We start from the raw sequence: 23,288 nt of genomic DNA, 5'->3' as shown, positions 1-23,288 counted from the left end.
CCCCTTGTGACCAATGGCATGTACTCATGAGGTAATGGGTCAGAATTCAGGCTCCAGGCTGTGGTTGAGGAGCAGCTTTTCTGTAAGACAATGTTAACTGTTACTGGAATTCTACCCTAAAACTTGGCACCACCTTGCAGCTGAATGTTTCTCAACATTTACAGACAATGACGCGCGCTCAAACTTGCTAAGTGAGATACATCAAGAAAGTACTGGAGGTCCTAGGGGTTCTCCCCTTGGTAATTATCCACTAACTTCTTAAAAAGGTGATACCTAAATGGGATCTTAAAGAATATCAAATCAGCTTGGCCAATAACATGGGGGAAGGAAGTTTCATGGGGAAGAATACAAACTTTCAAAGACACCAGGAAAATGGTACAGTCTGAGAACTATATAAGTAGTCTGCTACAGCTGTAAGAGACAGGGATGCATGGATGATTGGCAAGAAATGAAGCCAGAGTCTTGATGATAAATGTATTTATTTGCAATTCTAAGATGTCAGAGCATATGTTAGGGACAGCAGAGAGTCACAGGAAGACTTGTATGTATGAACAGATGAACTATATGAAGACATCCACTTAAGTTTTTAGTGATGGACTGAAAGAGAATAGAAAACCAAAATGGAGCAATTAAAATAAATCAGGTGAGAAATGATGAAGGCTTGAACTAAACAGCAATGGCATGGAGGCATATGGTCAGATGTGAGATTAAAAATGAGGAAACCACAGTGACTGACATAGTGAGGGGAAGGGAGGAGGGCAGAATCAAGGGTGACTTTCAAGTTGCTAGTGTGGGTAGCCAGTTGAAGTAAAGGATTATGAAGGAGTTTTAGGCTAGGCAGGGGATGCAATGCAGCCAGGAGCGGGTGGAGGGAATGGAGAACTAGCATACGCTGATGCTTATAAGGCTGCTAATTTCCCATTTATTACATTTTCTCTAGAGAGAAAAATCATCATTTAAAAGGTCATTTTAGCTCTCTGTTAGTACCGATGCTCTACTGTGTATTTCCAGAAGCAAAAAAGAGGTCATGGTCAATGTTAGATATATTTACAACATATATTCCAATGAGTACCAAAATGGATTGGACCCATATGCTCAATTCACATTAAAGTATGTGTCACAATCCATCTGCTTTTAAAGTGTGTCAGAAACAATTTCCAGAACAAATGCCAAATATCCTGGAGATGTTTGGTTCAAATTACCAATCCATACCATTGTACTTGAACTGTTTGCTACTGAAATATATACTAAATGGAGATATGTGAAGGAAATCTGTTCTTCTAGACTTCAAAATATGTTTTTAAATTTCATATTTTGAAAGATAAAATGAGAAAAGGATTGCATATATGAAAGAAAAAAATGCATATATTTTCTTGAAGGGCTCAAGGCCAAGAATTCCAAAGTATACTGCTAGTATAGTATGAATGCCTGGAGAGCTAACATAGCTAAATACAGTGGGGTGAACTAAAACCCCCAAACTGGAAAGACTCTTTACATGTGTCTAGATACTTGCAAAAGAGAATAGTTCTGAATAATCCATTAAGATACATCTTATCCAGGATGAGCTGTGTAGCCAGGTTTGCCTGGATGGAAAACGTAACTGTCAAATTTTTGAGTCACAACTTTTCAAAAAAAATTTTTATAAAACTCACACAAACAATATCTAGTTCCATAATAACCATTACCATAGACTACTCTATTTATTTTCCCATCTGGCTCAACCTAGGTCATGTAGAGTAAATTTCCTATATACTAAGGTCTCATACATAAAAAACTGCTGAGTGACTGAACAACAACAAATTAGAAATAAGAAAAAGAGGATGGGGAGGGACGGAGAGAGAAAAAATGCAGCACAGGAAGAAAAGGAACAATGCTTCTTGTGGATACTACTGCTGTCAAACAAAAATGTCATCAATTTCCATCTCTTTTGCATATACAGGTTCATCACCAATTTATTGAAAATACTCCTAAAATGTTTTAAGGCTAGTTTTAGTAGTATAGCATAGATTTTTCACTTTTTAAACATAGCAGACACATTATTTGTGGAGGAGGTTTCCTTGACCATAAAACAATGTACAGGAAAAACATATATAGAGCTTGAAATGTTTTTATAAAGACTGATAAATTCAACACCTTGATAGTAATATCATTATATCATTAGAACTACTTACTCAAGAAGATCTGGGTCTAGTCCTTCTGATATCATTTTGTTTCTTATTGCCATCACTGGAACACCCTAAACAAAGAACACAAGATAATTCAATTATTAAATATGCCTCCTTCATAAAGACATACAAATAAACCAATGGAACAGAACTGAAAGCCCAGAAATAAACCCAAGCAACTAATATTGGACAAGAGAGCCAAGAATACTCAGTGGAGAAAAGAGTCTCTTCAATAAATGGTGCTGGAAAAATTAGATATTCACAGGTAAAAGAATAAAACTTGACCACTATCTTGTACCACCCATAAAAACTAACTTTAAATGGGTTAAAGACTTAAATGTAAGACCCCAAACCATGAAATTCCCAGAAGAAAACACAGAAAGCTCCGTGACATGGGTCTAGTAATGGTTTTACAGAAATCATACCTAAAGATTAAGAGACAATGTAAAAAGTAAACAGGTGAGACTACATCAAACTAAAAAGCTACACAGCAGAAGAAACCATCAGCAAAGTGAAAAGACAACCTATGAAGTGGGAAAAATATTTGTAAATCATATTCCTGATAAGAGGTTAGTATCTAAAATATATAAAGAATTCATAAAACTCAAGAGCAAAAAAAAAAAAAAATTAAACAAAAAATGGGCAAAGAACTTGAAGAAACATCTTTCCAAAGAAGATATATCAATGGTCAACAGATACATGAAAAGATGCTCAACATCACTAGCCACTAGAGAAATGCAAATTAAAATCACAATGAGATATCACCTCATGCCTGTTAGAATGGCCATGATTAAAAGACAGAAGATAACAAATGCTAGTGTGGATATGGAAAAAAGAAAACCCTGCGCACCGTTTGTGACACTGTAAAATGGTACAGCCACTGTGGAAAACAGTATTGTATATAATTCTCAAAAAAATTAAAAGGAGAACTACCACATGGTCCAGCAATTCCAGTTCTGAGAGCATATCCAAAAACCTCCAAAACACTAACTTGAACCAATGTCTGCATCCTCATGTTCACAGCAGCACCATTTATAATAGCCAAGACATGGAAACAATCAACATGTCTACTGAAGGATGAATGAATAAAGAGTGTATATACATATACACACAATGGAATATTATTCAGCCATAAAAACCAACAGAATCCTACTATTTGTGACAACATGGGTGGATTTTGAAAGCATAATGCTAGGTGAAATAAATCAGACAGAGAAAGACAAATACTGTATGATCTCACTAATATGTGGAATCTAAACACAAAACAAAAAGCCAAACTCCTAGACAAAGAGATCAGACTTGTGGTTCCAGAGACAGACAGGAGGGGCAGGAGAAATTGGAGGAAGATGGTCAAAAGGTACAAACTAGTAAGAGTTATAAATAAACATGGACTAGGGATGTAACATACAACAGGATGACTACAGATAATACTTGTATATGATATGAAAGTGTTAGTCACTCAGTCGTGTCTGACTCTTTGCAACCCCATGGACTGTAGCCCACCAGGATCCTCTGTTCATTGAATTCTCAAGGCAAGAATACTGTAGTGGGTAGTCATTCCCTTCACCAGGGGATCTTCCCAACCCAGGGATTGAACCCAGGTCTCCTGCACTGCAGGCATATTCTTTACCGTCTGGGCCATCTAACAGTAAATCCTAAGAATTCTCATTACAAGTGAACTTTTTTCTTTTCTTTATATTGCAGCTATATGAGGTTCTGGATATTAACTAAACCTAGCGTCGTAATCATTTCATGACAAAAGTGAACCAAAACATCATACATCTTAAATTTATATTGTGAGGCATGTCAATTATTTCTCAATAAAACTGGAAAAATACAGAAGCCAGAAAAAAGGCCTCCTTCTATATGGTTCATTATTTTAAATAACTCTTATTTTGCTTTTATAGTAATATGTGCATAGCACTTGAATAATCTAATAAGGTATATATTTTAAATGACTTAATGGAATCAGTGCTATCCAATACCACATAAGCCCAAATTAAATCATTTTAATTTATCCATTACTGATCTGCTGGATAGAAGCCAGATATCATATTCTCACTCTTCTTATATCACCAAAAAAAAGAAAACACTGATAAGTCAAATGATTAAGGCCTTGGCCGGGATGGTGCCATGAACACTTAACAATATGAATAAATGTCTTTTCAAATCAAGATTTCAGGGCCTTCTCCTCCTAAGTATAGCTATGTCAATGTTCCTTTCATAAGCAAACGGTCCAATTTCACTTGGACACATTACGCACAAAGGTCAAACAGAATTCAAGAACTCTTCTGGGATTACATTATATATTGTCTCGATACCAATACAAACACAATGTAATGATAATCCTAGAAGTGTGTAAGTCACAAAAATATTGAGAACATGTGAATTTCAAAGTTCAGGATAAGAACATCAAAACAGAAGAGGATATGTCAGAAATAAATATAAATTTACTTGAAAAGGGGACTGATTTGATATAAACATTTATTGAAAGCTCACTTATACAGCTCTACGGGGAGCAGATGCAATCAAGTCTCTTTGTCAACTCCTCTGCTTTCCCAAAAGATGAGGAAACACTAATCTGATGTGTTAAATTTTAGGACCTGGATTGTATCACCTTCAAAAGTAATTAAGGTCACCAAGCTTTAAAAGGTTGTACATATGGTGGGACCCTTCTCCCTCATATTGCTTCATCCCACATGGCAGAAAGGCTAAGCTGAGCCAGGGTCCACATGGGAAAATCTCAATCACCTCTCTATGGTGTTGTGTGCTCTTCTCTTTGGCCCTCCCTTGTCACTAGTCGGTTGTGACATTCAGTTTTGAACCTAACGTATAGAAGAGGCAGAAATTCCAGTCCAATTTCACAGAGCCTTACCCGGAAATTTCTGGGCACTAACCTAGATAAGGCTCCCCTGCTTTCTTCTGTAGTTTTTCCTTGTATGTTTTCTGGTCTCAGGGATCTTACAGGGTGAAAATAAATTTACTGGGGTTAGCAGTAGAATTCTACTATCACAATCCCACACCTCAGTGTTTAACACCACAATGGCAGCGCAGTGCTTTATGATGAGAAAATAAAGACATAATCAGCCCCTGCCATCAGAGAGTATAGTCTAATAGATGTGTTAAAAAGATGATCACAGTACAGTCATAAAATTGGTAACAGAGATCTGCACAATGGGCAAGGTGAGATCCAAGGAAAGGAAGACTGAGTGAGAACCAGCAAAAAATTCGCTGAGGTGAGTCTTAAAGAGGGGACAGGAATTTATTAAAAACAAACAAAACACAAAGACTTAGAAATATATATAAATCTTCAAATAATCTATTATACATAAACTTGTTTCAAAAATATTTTAAAGAACAAATATAGGTATTTCTCTCCAGAAGGCTGATTTTATTTTACATTTCACCCAATAAATATGTATTGAGATCCAGGCAAGTATATATAAAAATATGAGAGTAAAATGTGTCAGGAGCCACCACGGGAGATCCCACCCATGACAAAGGTCATGCGGAGAAGACCTGACAGGCAAAGGCAGATTAGGACTCGAGGGATTCCCTAGACCTGCTCGAGCATCTACCCCGAAACCAAAATCTGTCTCTCTACTGTTTACTGTATTATGTCTTTCAATCACTCTTTTGATATTAGCAGGGGGCTATCTCTGACCACCTTTTTTTTAGAGAAAATCAACTTAGGGCTCTAAATTGATAAGTCTCCTGGGCATGAAAGGAATATTTTTATTTTAACCCCTCTGTTGGCATTCTAGCTTGCTTGACAGGTTTTCTTTTACTCTTATAACTAACGCACATGATTGTTCACAACTTCCCAACCATGAAAGGCACGGGAAGCCTAAACATTGTAAAAGTCCTAATGAGCATAGAGTCCTTTAAGGGGTGAAGAACTATTAAAATAGTACTGGTAAAGGGCTTTATTATTGGGCCAATGCTTGCAGCCAAGTTCCCATATCCCTTATCCATTGTGCACCTGGGAGTGCATTAGTTAATGTAGTTGAAATGTAAGAAAAACAAGTAGTAGCCTTGGTATTAACCACATCAGACCTTTGAGCTAATAAGTTCTTTCTTTGTTGTGACCCACTGCACCTTTGCTCCGTGAAAATGTAACTGTTTAGTACTTTCTGAGGCTGACACAGATTAGAAATATAAAGAAAAAACACTTCAAGGGAAAACAAGTTTTCTGGTTGATCAACCTTTATCAAAAAAGGTTCATAAAATGTCAACAGGCCTCCAGGTCAGAAGATAATGTACATAGCATAAGACCCTTGTTTATAAAAAGGCAATACAAAAAAAAAAAATCCTGGTTTCAATAAGGACAAAACTGCTGGAGTGTTTGGGCTGACTCTGAATCACCTTGCATCTTTCATTTCCCTCTATGTACAAGTCAGGGTATCAGTTCAGTTCAGTTCAGTTGCTCAGTCGTGTCCGACTCTTTGCGACCCCATGAATCACAGCACGCCAGGCCTCCCTGTCCATCACCAACTCCCGGAGTTCACTCAGACTCATGTCCATCGAGTCAGTGATGCCATCCAGCCATCTCATCCTCTGTCAGGGTATAAAAGCTCCTTTTAAAAATAAAGTTACGGGTCTCGCTCACCAAAGCTTGGCCTTCCCCTGTCATTCATTCGCCGACGCCGTCCATTCTGAGGGTACCTTTAGATCCTGCTGTGGCTGGACTCTGACAAAAATGGATCATAAATTTATATGCAGAGATTTCAAAGTTAATAACCATATACCTGTCACCAAAGTGGTACAGTTCAGTTTAGTCGCTCAGTCATGTCTGACTCTTTGCAACCCCATGGACTGCAGCAAGGCAGGCTTCCCCTTCTGTCACCAACTCCTGGAGTCTACTTTAACTCATGTCCATTGAGTCGGTGATGCCATCCAACCATCCCATCCTCTGTCATCCCCTTCTCCTCCTGCCTCAAATCTTCCCCACCATCAGGGTCTTTTCAAATGAGTCAGTTCTTCCCATGAGGTGGCCAAAGTATTGGAGTTTCAGCTTTAGCATCAGTCCTTCCAATGAATATTCAGGACTGATTTCCTTTAGGATGGGCTGGTTGGATCTTCTTGCAGTCCAAGGGACTCTCAAGAGTCTTCTCCAACACCACAGTTTAAAAGCATCAATCCTTTGGCACTCAGCTTTCTTTATAGTCCAACTCTCACATCCATACATGACTAGTGGAAAAACCACAGCTTTGACGAGACAGACCTTTGTTGGCAAAGTAATGTCTCTGCTTTTTAATATGCTGTCTCGGTTGGTCATAACTTTTCTTCCAAGAAGCAAGTGTCTTAATTTCAAGGCTGCAGTCACCATCTGCTGTGATTTTGGAGCTCCCGCAAAATAAAAGTCTGTCACTGTTTCCATTGTTTCCCCATCTAGTTGCCATGAAGTGATGGACCAGATGCCATGATCTTAGTTTTCTAAATGCTGAGTTTCAAGCCAACTTTTTCACTCTCCTCTTTCACTTTCATCAAGAGGCTCTTCAGTTCTTCTTCCCTATCTGCCATAAGTGTGGTGTCATCTGCATATCTGAGGTTATTGATATTTCTCCCAGCAATCTTGATTCCAGCTTGTACTTCATCCAGTCCAGCATTTCTCATGATGTACTCTGCATATAAGTTAAATAAGCAGGGTGACAATATACAGCCTTGACGAACTCCTTTCCCAATTTGGAACCAGTCTGTTGTTCCATGTCCAGTTCTAACTGGTACTTCCTGACCTGCATACAAATTTCTCAAGAGGCAGATCATGTGGTCTGGTATTCCCATCTCTTTTAAGAATTTTCAAGTTTGTTCTGATCCACACAGTCAAAGATTTTGGTGTAATAAATAAAGCAGAAGTAGATGTTTTTGTGGAACTCTCTTTTGCTTTTTCGATGATCCAATGGATGTTGGCAATTTGATCTCTGGTTCCTCTGCCTTTTCTAAAACCAGCGTGAACATCTGGAAGTTCACAGTTCATGCATTGCTGAAGCCTGGCTTGGAGAATTTTGAGCATTACTTTACTAGTGTGTGAGATGAGTGCAATTGTGTGGTAGTTTGAGCATTCTTTGGCATTGCCTTTCTTTGGGGTTGGAATGAAAACTGACCTTTTCCAGTCCTGTGGCCATTGCTGAGTTTTCCAAATTTGTTGGCATATTGAGTGCAGCACTTTCACAGCATCATCTTTCAGGATTTGAAATAGCTCAACTGGAATTCTATCACCTCCACTATCTTTGTTTGTAATGATGATTCCTAAGGCCCACTTGACTTCACATTCCAGGATATCTGGTTCTAGGTGAGTGATCACACCATTGTGGTTATCTGGGTCATGAAGATCTTTTTTGTATAATTCTTCTGTGTATTCTTGCCACCTCTTCTTAATATCTTTTGTTTCTATTAGGTCCATACCATTTCTGTCCTTTATTGAGCCCATCTTTGCATGAAATGTTCCCTTGGTATCTCCAATTTTCTTGAAGAGATCTCTTGTCTTTTCATTATAGTTGACTGGAATGCAAAAGTAGAAAGTCAAGAAATACCTGGAGTAACAGGCAAATTTGGCCTTGAAGTACAGAATGAAGCAGGGCAAAGGCTAGTAGTGTTTTGCCATGAGAACGCACTGGTCATAGCAAACTTTGTCTTCCAACAACACAAGAGAAGACTACACATGGACATAACCAGGTGGTCAATACCAAAATCCGATTGATTATATTTTTTGCAGCCAAAGATGGAGAAGCTCTATACAGTCAGCAAAAACAAGACCAGGAGCTGACTGTGGCTCAGATCATGACCTCCTTATTGACAAATTCAGACTTAAATTGAAGAAAGTAGGGAAAACCACTAGATCATTCAGGTATGACCTAACTCAAATCTCTTACAATTATACAGTGGAAGTGAGAAATAGATTCAAGGGATTAGATCTGACAGACAGAGTGCCTGAAGAACTATGGACAGAGGTTTGTGACACTGTATACGAGGCAGTGATCAAGACCATTCCCAAGAAAAAGAAATGCAAAAAGGCAAAATGGTTGTCTGAGGAGGCCTTAACAAATAGCTGTGAAAAGAAGCGAAAGGCAAAGGAGAAAAGTAAAGATATACCATTTGATTGCAGAGTTCCAAAGAACAGCAAGGAGAGATAAGAAAGCCTTCCTCAGAGATCAATGCAAAGAAATAGAGGAAAACAACAGAATGGGAAAGAAGTGGGACAGATCTTGCCAAATTAAGTTCAAATTATTTTTAATTACAATCTTTATTTTTAAAATCAGAAAATGTATTAAAAAATTTAATCCTCACTTAAAAAGAAAAAAAGCCCAGAAAAGAGAGCTGTAGCAAGAGTCAGAGATGCCTTCTACAACTATAATCTCTTATTTTGGCTATGGAGGAGAAAAAGTTGAGGTCTCTACAGCTTGCTAGGTTAGAGGAGGCTGGGAAAGCAAAGGCTTTCAGATTCACAGGTTACCAGGAAGACTCTCTTGTGGAAGAGGCAAGGCTGCCATTTACCGGCCCATCTACATATTCACCTTCATAACTGCTACATTTTATATTATAAATTTGTTATGTCTAATCTATTAAGACTCTGATAGCAACAGATACTTTAATGCATCCTAAATACTAGATGGATGAAAATAAATAGCATCATTGTAGAATTCTCTTCAAAATCATACTTCTCAAAACAATACTGTTCCATGGGGCAATCTTTTAAGGTATTCTGCAAAGTGAAATATGGTAGGTTTAGAAGACAAAGGAGATAGAAGACAAAAGTTTGGATCTTTTGCTAGCTTATGAGGTTTAACGATAAATGAAAGATAGGGAGAAAAAAGGCAATTACTTGCTTTAGGGCATCCAGTGTGAACAGACTCTAACATTTGGAATAAAGTATGCTCAAGATTAAAACTTGCATGACTTTAAAAATATATTACCTGGAGCTAAGACTTGAAAGATTTTGAAATAAAATGTACTTAATAATAACTTTTTAATAAAAATTATTTAACAGTAGAGGAGAAAGCTGATCACTTGAAATACAAGTTTGGAAATTTTTACTTGATAATTTAAATGCCACTCAACTCTTTTGTATAACAGGGAAAGTTAGGAGTTTGAAACACTGCATAAAAAACACTGAATTGCTAGGGAGAAATGGGAAAAGAGCAGAGTTAAGGTCATACTTTAAAAAAACTTTCAGTTTTTATTAACTATGGTTTGATGGTATAAGGTCTTTGAAACTCAACTACATGATTTATTTATTATAATTTAGCATAATCCACAGGATATCATTGGAAAGGTTATATAAATAAGTTATAAAGCCGAGAAAACAGAAGGGAGGAGAAATGAGGATTGAAAAAAAAGTTTCCTAAAATACAGCAGAGTAAGTGTGTTACGGGATTGGAGAGGGGAGGTAGTGGGTGGAAAGGGAGAAATGGGGAACAGAGAAGTTGGTAAAACTAGAAAAGCTTCCTATTTTAACATTAGTTTCCTGGAAATGGTTATAGTATAAGAATAAGAGAAGCCTGAATCTGTAAGCTCTGTATTTTATCCTTAGTTTCTTAAAACTGGTTACATCATGAGAATATAGCTATTATCAAAATTTGGTGCATCTTTAGTCATTTCTGTATATGAATATAAAGAAAAATACATACAACTATCTTACCCTATATTAAAGACTTTTCTATTATCATTACCTTAACACAAATCTGATTAAAGAGCAATACAAAAATAATTTGGCCTATGTTCCAAACAATCTATTTCAAAGAGATTTGCTGCTATGTTTCCAGAGATGTTGCTTAGAAAATGTTGTTTTGCTATATTCTTCCTTGGAGGTTAAGAAACAGTCTGGCTTGTTAGACATCAAAAAGAAGCGTCCAATTTCTGATCTCCAAAAGACAAAGCTACTGGTGGTCTAAGGAGGACATGAGAGACCTCAAAACTGAAGTCTACTAAACTGTGGGATTATTTTTGGCAAGTGATAATGATAGTTTGTCCAACATAAGTAATGAAGAAGAGAGAAGGCAGCCATAAGCCTGATGTTCCAAAAACTCATGTCTGTATTTGCGTCACTGGAGAAAGTGTGTAAAAAAGCCACACTAATGAAATTATGATGGCAATACTAATAGTTAAACACTACTTTCTTATATCACAAAAACTGTTGGGAGGATTATAGGACTGCCAGTATTTACATCTATTTATTATTATGTTAATGAAAACCAAGATACTAAATTCCTTTATAAATCCTGTTGAAATTCTCCTACAGTTTATGATTAGAAGAGGGAGGGGAAAAAAATAACCCTCTTACTCAATCTAACAGAAATAAATGATTTTCCTTTTTAAAAATAATAATATACATATTTTCAAGTTTTTTCCTCTCAGTTTATGAGCTTGTATCACAATTCAGTTATGAAAGATGGAAAATATGTTATCTCTTATAGGTAAACAATAAGGATCTATGGAGTTGATAGGTAGATGGTACTTTTTGTTATGGGAAGGAAGAGGGAGTGAGTAGGAATTGAAAAAATGCTATGGGTTAGAAAAAAGCAGCCAGTCCTCCAATCAGGCTGTGTTTACTTAAATTTTAATTTAGGTAAATGGATTCAACCATTCCTTTGCCTTCTGATTTTCAATAGTGCTGTATTTAAAATATCTATTCCATTATATGCAATATAAGGTATTACATTTAGAATATAAATTTTAGGTGAAGTAGTCTATATAATAGATAATAAATGTTTACTGAACAAATAACATAAAAACAATTACATGCTCAATTATCTCCTTGTGAAAGCTTTCCATGAAGGGATATAAAATTTATTTAAATAAATCTCTTATCTTAATCACTGTAAAATGGATGATGGCTATCTAAAAAAAAGCAAGCTTCATTTCTAATGACGTACAGATTTAGAAAATGCTATGATGCTGATATTAACTCTCATACTGCTGCCACCAAGGATCATTAATTTGAACCTAAAAATGTGGTCAAAGAAGAGGCTCAAAAATCTTGCTAAGCTGCTAAGTCACTTCAGTAGTGTCAGACTCGTGCGACCCCATAGACGGCAGCCCACCAGGCTCCCCCGTCCCTGGGATTCTCCACGCAAGAACACTGGAGTGGGTTGACATTTCCTTCTTTACAAATCTTGACTAGCACTAAATACAGTGGTTTCTATGGAGCTAAAGAGTAATTTCTTTTTCAGTGATTATCTCAAGTGATTATTATCCCAGTGAGAAAGTGTTTCCCACTGACTGCCCATCAGCTATCTTTAAAGATGTAAGAACAAATCACACGATAAAATGGACAAAAATGACACCAGCCATGATGACCAAGGCCCAAGCAGTTATTATTACTTCATTCATAAAATAAATACGTTAGCAGTTCCATCTATAGCTTTTAGAAATGTGAACTAAAGTTAACCTAAATGCCTATCAAGAAAAACCCTTAAAGAAATTATTTCAAAAACTGAGGGATATATTATCATGAGATAATTCACAATACAGCTGTATCGATTTCCTCATGTGTTGATCTTCCCCCAGGATACTCCTGTAATATGGTAACTATTAGGTGTAATGACCAAAAAAGCACATGCTGTTTTCTTTGTACTCAAGTAATTGTTGATTTCACAGTACTCTGTGGAAGACTCATTTCCCCCCTTCATTACAATGCAATGGTAATATCTATAATTTGAAGTCTTGCTTTGTTAGGTCAATTAATGCTATAACTCCATTATAAACGTCAGCTACACTACAATCCCTAATTTCACTCAAGTGATATTTGTTCTCTGAAATATGTATTAATAGCATTTTCTAAATTTAATTATACTTTTGCTTTCAAGCAATTAAAAACGTCAAAAGAACTTCTATAGCAAATCATTTTGGAATTTGTTGCTTAAAAGTGTAATAAATTCAGATGGACTCCTGTTCAGTTTTTGAAAACATTATTATATATGCCTATTAAAAAGGACTCAATGAAATACCTGCAAATATGGTAATAAAAGCTATACACATACCAGAATTCTTAGTAGTTAATTATAAGGATATTCTACTGATCAAAATCACAGAATATTTACTTCCGAATAGTCTCATAGTGGTAATGTGTTTGAATTAGTGTTTCAGGAGTCTTTCATTCAGTGCTCCTAGTGATGCATTCAAAGAAAGATGACAAAGATGAGGCATTCTATGTGGGTTCAGAACCACAATGAAAGGGACTGAATCAATTGGTCATCAAGCACATGGTCTAACCAACCAACTGAATGAAAGTCATTCATGAACTTGGGCTAGAAAAAGAACAAGAAGAGAGAAGTTAGGATGCTGTCTTATGAAAAACTTTGGTAAAATATAGGTACATCTGGAATTTTTTTTTAAAAACTTCAGTATTAAGTATACAAAAGAGGTAGATATCTTCAGGTAAAGATAACTTTCATTTTTTTCCCCAATAAAATTCAGTATTTTAAAATCTACTTTATTTCCCTTTAAAACATAGTTAATATTAGCATTTTCTCCAAATTGTAGCATAATACTTACCAAAAAATTAATTCACAAATGATGTTATCAATTCAAGACAAATTATCTTCTATACTAGGACTGACCACCTCCTTGTGAATGCTTATGCTGAGATCCTTGTTAGAGTGTGGTACTAAAAGTGCCTTCCTGGGACTTTCCTGGTGGTCCAGTGGCTAAGACTCCATTTCCCAGTGCAGTGGGCCTAGGTTTGATCCCTGGTCAGGGAACTAGATCCCACATGTCGCAAATAAAGATCCCATACAGGATGACAAAGACCCAACACAGCCAGTAAATAAACTTTAAAAAAAAAATGCTTTCCTCAAGTTGATGGTCTCTAAAACCTCTATGACACTTTATCCTACCTGAGGTGAGCCCATTTAGTTATTAAAGCTCGTTTGCTTCTCTGGTCTTTACTTTTTCTCCCATTAATTTACACATCTTAGACAACTTCTTTATAATTAAGGTGAAAATCACAAAATTTCTAAAAAAGAGTAAGCAACTACTTAATTTACATTACTATTATTTCCTCCTTACCAATCTGTAAAACTTTTATGTGAGGGCCCTTACTTCTGTCATAGGTGGTCAGCAGGAAAAAACACAGATGGGGAAATCAGCTGGGTAACTAAAAAATACCCAAATTATAGTTGGTTTCAGAGTAAAAGAACCATACCACACATTTCAGCAAATATAAAAACTGTCATTCTTAGTAAATCTTCAAAAGCTTCCTTATGAACTTTAATAGTGGTGTACTGTTCTTTCTGTCACAACTTCTATCGTAAGAGTTAAGGAGTTGTTTACATTAGTTGGAATGAAAGATATGAAGTCAAAAGATAAAAATATTTTTCTGCTAAATCCCCTGGTCTTTATTATTTCCCATTTATACATCACTTAAAAAAATCCCTAAAAAACTTTTTAAAGGAAATTCCTACTAAATTTAAAACTACCTTAAGCTTATCCTCTGCAGCCATGAAATTAAAAGACCCTTATTCCTTGGAAGAAAAGTTATGACCAACCTAGAGAGCATATTGAAAAGCAGAAGGTCCGTTTAGTCAAGGCTATGGTTTTTCCAGTGCTCATGTATGGATGCGAGAGTTGGACCGTGAAGAAAGCTGAGTGCTGAAGAATTGATGCTTTTGAACTGTGGTGTTGGAGAAGACTCTTGAGAGGCCCTTGGACTGCAAGGAGATCCAACCAGTCCATTCTGAAGGAGATCAGCCCTGGGTGTTCTTTGGAAGGAATGATGCTAAAGCTGAAATTCCAGTACTTTGGCCACCTCATGCGAAGAGCTGACTCAATGGAAAAGACTCTGATGCTGGGAGGGATTGGGGGCAGGAGGAAAAGGGGACGACAGAGGATGAGATGGCTGGATGGCATCACCGACTCGATGGACGTGAGTTTGAGTGAACTCCGGGAGATGGTGATGGACAGGGAGGCCTGGCGTACTATGATTCATGGGGTCGCAAAGAGTCGGATACGACTGAGCGACTGAACTGAACTGAACTAAGCTTATTCTCTAAAAATTCTCTCCCCTGTATTAGATTGCTTACTTCTACTTCTTTTTCTTTCTTTTGTGTACTATTCTGGTGTTATAATGAATGTAACGCAGATGAAGAAAAGTTTATTGGTGCTTAGCAAAATAAATAAACTGAAACAAGGAATTAAATCTGAAAGAACTGTTTCAGATAAGCTGTCCCACACATTACCTGAATTATTTTACTTATGAGACTGAAGATACAAAATATGATGTGGAGAATAAATTCTTACAGAAATATAATCTTTTCATATCTACTGTTAAAAAAAAACTGATTTGACAAATTTAGCACCCTAAATTTATTACCTTATGAATTATTTTTAAAAGAGGATTATTGTGTGTTCCCAATTCTCTTATGTGGCACTTATTCCTCCTTTAAAAAGTTTTTATTTACACTAATTCAAATTATCTGATACATTACTAAAAAACAAAGAATTCATACAGCAGCCAAATAACCCTCTACAACTCTACAGGAGATAGACATCTGTGTAGATCAACTTGTTGGTGTGTGACCATTCATCAAATATGACTAAGAATTCTAAACCCTCCTGAAGTATACAGTTCAAAACATGTATATATTTCTAGAGATTATAAACACCATAAATAAAAATAGTTATGGTTAAACAACTAGTTCCCATAAACAAATTATTGAAATCAATACTTTCATGGCAACTGAAGGCTACACAAGGATAGCTATAATGAAAAAATATGCAAGCATTAACATTCTGAGCTGTATGGTTATGGGCAAAAGTGGTATTAGTGAAGATTATATGAGGAACAGATAAGCACCAAGGCAGGTGAATCACCAAATGGATACTGACAACCATTCAACTTAGTAGTCTCTGCCCACTACATGCATTCCCTTCAGTGTTCTAAGGAAAACAAGAAATCAGGAAAACAGATACATAAGGAAAAGCAAGAAATTTCAAACCTGAATTTAGCAATACTGTTGTTTACTGCTCTAACAAAAACATGTAAGAAAAATAAAATAGCAAGGAATAAACATAAGAGCAAATACATCATAAAAGCAAAATTTCTTAACTTTAAATGTGTACATGGCAAGACTGGTTCTGACCTTCCAAACTTTCAATTTCAAGACAACATGGGAAGGATTCAAAAAACAGCCAAAATATTGAAAAATCGTAATCTGGAAACCTGGCATGATAATTCTTTACATGTGGTTTCCTTAGAGGCTGGTTCACTGACTTTATCTGAGAATAAGTAATTTCAGTAGCGCTTTTTTTTTTCTTTGCCAAATACAATAAAAAGTACCTGTTCTAGGTTTTCTAATTACTCAGGCCATGGCAAAGGATGGGTTGTTACCTCAGGGGCTCTCCATTGGCAGCTAATTGTCACATTAGCTTAGGAAAAGTCTTTATCCAATCTTTCTTAGGTTTGATGAAAGACAGAATGTAGAGGAAACAGGATGACTGTGGTCACTGAGTTCCATTGTGCATGCTCAGTGCTCAGTTGTGTCCAAATCTTTGCCTACAGACCCCATGGACTATAGTCCATCCGGCTCCTCTGTCCGTGTGATTTCCCAGGCAAGAATACTGGAGTGGGGTGCCATTTCCTTCTCCAGGAGATCTTCCTGACCCAGGGATCGAACCGTCTCCTTCAATGGCAGGTGGATTCTTTACCATTGCGCCACCTAGAAAGCCCTGAGTTCTACTTATGTCAACTCAAAGTAACTACTCATGCGGTTTATCATTCTGCTAAGCTTTGCTTCTTTATTTCAAATGGGAAGAAAGTTACAGTCAAATGGAAATGAAACTGGGAAGGAAAAATATTTTCCCTTTTCCATTTTCAAAGTTGGCTAAATTACACAATTAAACAGACAAATATGTTCACTTTTATCTTTTCTTTATCTACATTCATATGTGTGGGTAATCAGTCACTGTCCATGCCAGCTTTTACCTTCAATGAACAGTGTGATACTAAAACACTGGAGAAAACTGTCTGCCCCTAAACCTTTTTGTAATGAAAAAATATTGACCTTGATACTCATCAGTAAACTTTAGCTATTATAAAGGAAACAAAACACATATTAAAATACCTACAGAATTAGAAATTTTTTTAAAGTGATATAGAGTTGTTAAAACTACATCTGCAATACTGCTTTCCATACCTTTGACTACATATGAACCAGCAGCTTCTCCTTTTGACTATATTGTTAATCAGTGATGAGAAACCTATCCTGGAACTCTCTACACCATAGGAAGTCACATGGAGGTCATATCACAAATGAGGTTTTAAAGCCCTGAGCCACTCTTAAAAACCTATGCCTTACCTAAAAAGCATTCTACTTTATGCTTGATTAGTTTCCCCAGGTCCAAGGTGTATAATTTCTTGATGCACATTTTAAGAATCAGTTGGAGATGCTTTCCTTAGGTAATGGAAGTCACATTTCCCCAGGCCAACATCCAGGCTGGCAACAGATACATCAGAACCACCAGAACCAAGGAGATTATTCAATTCACATTTAAAGCCAGCCAAAGAAAACAGAGGTTAAAAAAAAAAAAACAAAAAAAACACTAAGTGTCCGAAGAGACTGTTTTGGCAAATATGTTTTCAAAAAATACAAGTCATTAGCTTCTTAATGTGGAAGTCGGATTTTCCCAATGAACAATTTATTACTGGCAAAGTATTCACCAAGCTCTGCCAGTAAAAAAAGGGGGGAGTTGTTGGAAAAGTGATCTAGGCACACAATTCCAGTTAAGTTATAAATGCAATATGTAATTTAGTAAAGACTTGCGCTGCACTATTATGACAACAAACGTTAAATCAGAATCAATTATGTGCCACATTTGGAACACAACAATATTACTCACTGAAAAACCTTGTGCAAAACTTCCTTTAAAAGGAAAAAAAAAATCAGAAAAAGCCAGCAGGTGTTCTAGGAACATTCTTTAATAATGAGATCCAATTTGGAGATCAATTAATGGGTCAAAAATCTAGAAAGAACTTTAGATATCGTTTTATGAATGAAGGGACTGAGATCTTAAGAGGCAATATGGTCAGAATATGGTCACGTGGGATTGCGTGACAAAGCTAAGAAAGTATAGCGTGATGCATCCGGAAGTACAGTATAAAGATCTGGGTGTCCTCGGAGGCACGTGAATGGTCTCAGAGGTAACTGGTTCCTGGAACTGTAGTCATTCTTGTATCTCACAGAAGGCAGTAATCCAGGGGTGAAAGAAAAAACAAATGAGACTAAAAAGCAAGGTACTGTTTATTTCCCTGTGCATTGGTACTTGTGATTTTTCAAAGACTCTGTTGGCTTCTGTTTAAAGCAGTTTATATTAATTAAGTAGTTTTAATTACCGCATCTCTAAAGTGGATTTACAGGGACGTGACAAGAGAAGCAAGGCCAATATTAATATAAAAGCAGCACACTCCAGGAGACATCTAGGACACGGGAAGAGGAAGTTTCCAGGGTAGCTTACAAAGAAAGCCAGAAAAGACTGTAGTCATCCTGATATCCAGAAAGCCTGAATTTTTTTTTTTTTTTAAGTTTGTGTTTGTAAGTTATAGGATTTTCTGTGTCTTCCAAGTGATCACTACATTGGAAGTCAGCAAATTCAAACTTCTATACAAATGGAGAAGCTTAAAGAGCTTGAGAAACACACTCACTGTCTTCTGAGAGAGAATGGCATGGTTCTAAGTAATAATTCAGGAAGGAAGGAAAAGCAAAGATTACAAGAGGGTTGAGGGCCTAGTAAGCATTAAGATTTTGGAAAAAGATGAGAAACAGTATATGTGGGATTACAGGTATAAGACACTGCTTATGTACAATGGAGATAAGACAATCTCTTCAACAAGTGGTGCTGGGAAAACTGGTCAACCACTTGTAAAAGAATGAAATGAGAACACTTTCTAACACCATACACAAAAATAAACTCAAAATGGATTAAAGATCTAAACATAAGACCAGAAACTATAAAACTCCTTGAGGAAAACATAGGCAAGACACCCTCCGACATAAATCACAGCAGGATTCTCTATGACCCACCTCCCACAGTAATGGAAATAAAAACAAAAATAAACAAATGGGACCTAATTAAACTTAAAATCTTTTGCACAATGAAGGAAACTATAAGCAAGGTGTAAAGACAGTCTTCAGAATGGGAGAAAATAATAGCAAATGAAGCAACTGACAAAGAATTAATCTCAAAATTATACAAGCAGCTCATGCAGCTCAATTCCAGAAAAATAAACAACCCAATTAAAAAATGGGCCAAAGAACTAAACAGACATTTCTCCAAAGAAGACATAGAGATGGTTAACAAACACATGAAAAGATGCTCAACATCACTCATTATCAGAGAAATGCAAATCAAAACCACAATGAGCTATCATCTCACTCTGGTCAGAATGGCTGCAATCAAAAAGGCTACAAACAATAAATGCTGGAGAGGGTGCAGAGAAAAGGGAACCCTCTTACACTGTTGGTGGGAATGCAAACTAGAACAGCCAGTATGAAGAACAGTGGGGAGATTCCTTAAAAAACTGGAAATAGAACTGCCATACAACCCAGCAATCCCACTGCTGGGCATACACACCAAGGAAACCAGAATTGAAAGAGACATGTGTACCCCAATGTTCATCACAGTGTTGTTTACAATAGCCAGGACATGGAAGCAACCTAGATGTCCATCGGCAGATGAATGGATAAGAAAGCTGTGGTACATATACACAATGGAATATTACTCAACTATTAAAAAGAATGCATTTGAATCAGTTCTAATGAGGTGGATGAAACTGGAGCCTATTATACAGAGTGAAGTAAGTCAGAAAGAAAAACACCAATACAGTATACTAATGCATATATATGGAATTTAGAAAGATGGTAACAACAACCCTGTATGCGAGACAGCAAAAGAGACACAGATGTATAGAACAGTCTTTTGGACTCTGTGGGAGAGGGAGGTGGGGGATGATTTGGGAGAATGGCATTAAAACATGTATAGTATCATATAAGAAACGAATCGCCAGTCCAGGTTCGATGCAGGATACAGGAAGCTTGGGGCTGGTGCACTGGGATGACCCAGAGGGATGGTATGGGGAGGGAGGAGGGGGGGGGGTTCAGGATGAGGAACATGTGTACACCCGTGGCAGATGCATGTTGATGTATGGCAAAACCAATACAATATTGTAAAGTAAAAAAAAAATAAAAACACCAATACAGTATACTAACACATATATATGGAATTTAGAAAGATGGTGATGATGACCCTATATGCGAGACAGCAAAAGAGACACAGATGTAAAGAGCAGACTGTTGGACTCTGGGAGAAGGCGAGGGTGGGATGATTTGAGAGAATAGCATTGAAACATGTATATTACCACATGTGAAATAGATTGCCAGTCCAGGTTCGATCCATGAGACAGGGCACTCAGGGCTGGTGCACTGGGACGACCCTGAGGGATGGGATGAGGGTGGATGTGGGAGGGAGGTTTAGGATGGGGGACACATGTATACCCATGGCTGATTCATGTGAATGTATGGCAAAAACCACTACAATATTGTAAAGTAATTAGCCTCCAATTAAAATAAATTAATTTACAAAAAAATGACACTGCTTATGGAGCAGTAACTCAAATTTTAAATGACAAAAATATAAAGACAATTAAAAACGAAAGAAATCATATTACTGCCCTCAAATTAGTGTCCTGCGGCACTGTTAACTCCCTTTTGAGTACAGAATGGTTATTTTGGGGATCGTAGGCGTAGATTTATTTTTACTGTTGGTATATAGAGATTTCTTTCAGAAAGACAGGTTTTCTGCAGACCATGCTCTCTTTCCTTTTTTTGATACAAACAATTCCTTAAATTCCAGAATGCAGGCTTCTAAAATTCAGCTTTGATAACATGTAGTAATGTGTATGGTGAGTGACAAACTACTTAAGATCATAACAATAAGACAAAGTAAAACTCGTTTGATGAATTATGCGGATATGGTCTTTCTCTATGTTAGTAACTAAATTTTTAGTAAGTGGATAAGCAAGAAAATCTTACTCTCAGAAGTTGAGGAAAAAATGGGCATTTTAATGAAAATCCACAATGTTCTTGGGAAAGTGAAACATTTTCTAGTATTGATAAGATAATTTCTAATAAAGCTACCCTCTAGAATTAGCTGGGGTTAAGCTCTGACATCAAATTTATTTTTCTTTCTTATATTCCTTGCTCTCAGTCACTGTCAAGGAACTGAATCATCTTGGAAGAATAAACAACTGTTTAGAATAGGAAGGTAATTTACTATCCTGGAGTACAGAGATACAAAGCTATCTAGATTATTCTCATGCTAACGACAGAAACTGAAGGATTCAAAGCCACAGATTGCAAAGGGTGTCTAATGACTCTTCTCCACTTGTGTGAGGTATTTTCTAAAGGAGGGTGGTATTGTACTTTAAAGCTATAGTTTTGTAAAGACAATGATAAAGGAAACACAACTAGCTATGTACATGTTGCTGAATCATATTTTAGGGATGACTTATGACACTAGAATGATTATACTCTTGGAAAAGTGTTAAATAATTTAGAAGAACCAAAATTATGCTTAGCAAGACCCACAGGTATGATCAAGGGGCTTTAAACTGAAATAAAAGGATAAGAAAATTCCTCAACTACAACTCTGAGACTACGAACAATAACAACATCATAGGAGAGAAAAATAAAGTAGAAGAACTATGAAGTTAAGAGATATAAACAAACAGAAAACAAATCCAACCACCTAAAAAGAAGTGTGTGTGTGTATTCGTACATAACAAACTTGAAATTTCAAATAAGTGAATTTTAGGGACTAACATTAGTGGGAAGGAATTCATGAGTGGCAACTGACATTTGAAAGGAGTATGTTACAATGTTATATAATGGAAGGCAGAAGATACCTTTAAACCAATTCATATGAACTACTTGGAGATTCTTGAACATGGGATAAAGGAATCATCAAGCTAGGTTAAAAAAAGGTAAAGGCTGCATTACCAGAGGGGACGTACTTTTTGGTCACCTGATCAGATGGAGGATTTAGGTCAAGTTTTCCTGAAACAGGTTGCAAACAAACACAAGGATGAGATACAACCATGATGGGCAGGTGACATTAGCTCTTTATATGTACTGGCAGCTTTAATTTCATTCAAATCAGAGCATCTGACAGACTCCTAAGTTACCCTGTTGAAAACTGCATCCTTCAACAAAGGAAGCAATGAGGGGAACTGATTTAATGATTTCATACTTAAGTTTAAACAAAAAGCCAGAACTAAATGATGATGCAGAAGTGACAAGAAATCTAGAGTGACCATGCCAATGAAAGACAATTCTGGGCTCTGTCAAACAAGTTGCTACATCTGCAATTGGATATTTTGAAGGTCACTCATGATATTCTTAGGAGACAGGAAAAATAGTGGATTTATAGATAGCTTAGTAACTGTCATCTGAAGAGTAATGATAGGCAGGTTCACATCAACCTTGAGGGTCTATTTTTGGTTTGGGTCTATAAAATATTTTAAATCAATAACTTGAAAAAATAGGACATTTATACACTTCCAGGGGATACAAATTGGGAAAGAGTTAATATGCAGGATAAAATAGTACATTCAACAAATACTGGGACTTCCCTGGTGGTCCAGTGGTTAAGACTCCACACTTTCACTTCAGGAGGTGGTGGCTTGATCCCTGACTAGGGTAGTATGATCCCACATGCCACTCAGTGTGGTCAAACAAAAACAAAAAAGAACAACAACAAAAAAACAGATGTTGATTGAGCAACCTTATAGGCAAGGTGTTAAAGTGAATATAAAGATTGGTCAAGGCATAGGTCTTTTGCTCATGATTTTCTTTTAAACACAGTAGATAAAAATATTTTTAAATTATCAAGAAACAAGATATGAAGTAATAAAAAAAATACAGATAAAGCGGTTGAACAGATAAATGAAGGGAGACATCACCTCTGGCTTTGTATGTCAGTGGGTTCAGGATCCAAGGTAATGTAGTTAAAGTGTTCATAGGAACGTGTCAGATGAGTAGAATCCGGACAGGTAGTGATCAAGAGGAGGATCGAGATTCAGAGGTGGAAAAGCATGGAGCTTATATTGAGAAAGTTTTGTGGTTTTGTCTGAAG

The 23,288-nt window shown here is 36.6% G+C and overlaps 1 protein-coding gene across 4 annotated transcripts in view; it reads right to left on the bottom strand.

The window, feature by feature from the left end:
* WASHC3 (WASH complex subunit 3) overlaps window positions 1–23,288 on the bottom strand; it is a 58,741-nt gene that overhangs the window by 20,274 nt on the left and 15,179 nt on the right. For all 4 annotated transcript variants that reach the window (XM_027541973.1, XM_027541976.1, XM_027541977.1 and 1 more), the window contains one exon: window positions 2,172–2,236. In XM_027541973.1, coding sequence (XP_027397774.1) covers window positions 2,172–2,236 — 65 coding nt within the window. The remainder of the gene's footprint in view (window positions 1–2,171; window positions 2,237–23,288) is intronic.

This window comes from Bos indicus x Bos taurus, chromosome 5 (genome assembly GCF_003369695.1).
Source record: "Bos indicus x Bos taurus breed Angus x Brahman F1 hybrid chromosome 5, Bos_hybrid_MaternalHap_v2.0, whole genome shotgun sequence".
NCBI lineage: Eukaryota > Metazoa > Chordata > Mammalia > Artiodactyla > Bovidae > Bos > Bos indicus x Bos taurus.
Note: the sequence above shows the minus strand (reverse complement) of the source record. Positions and strands in the feature narration are given on the sequence as shown.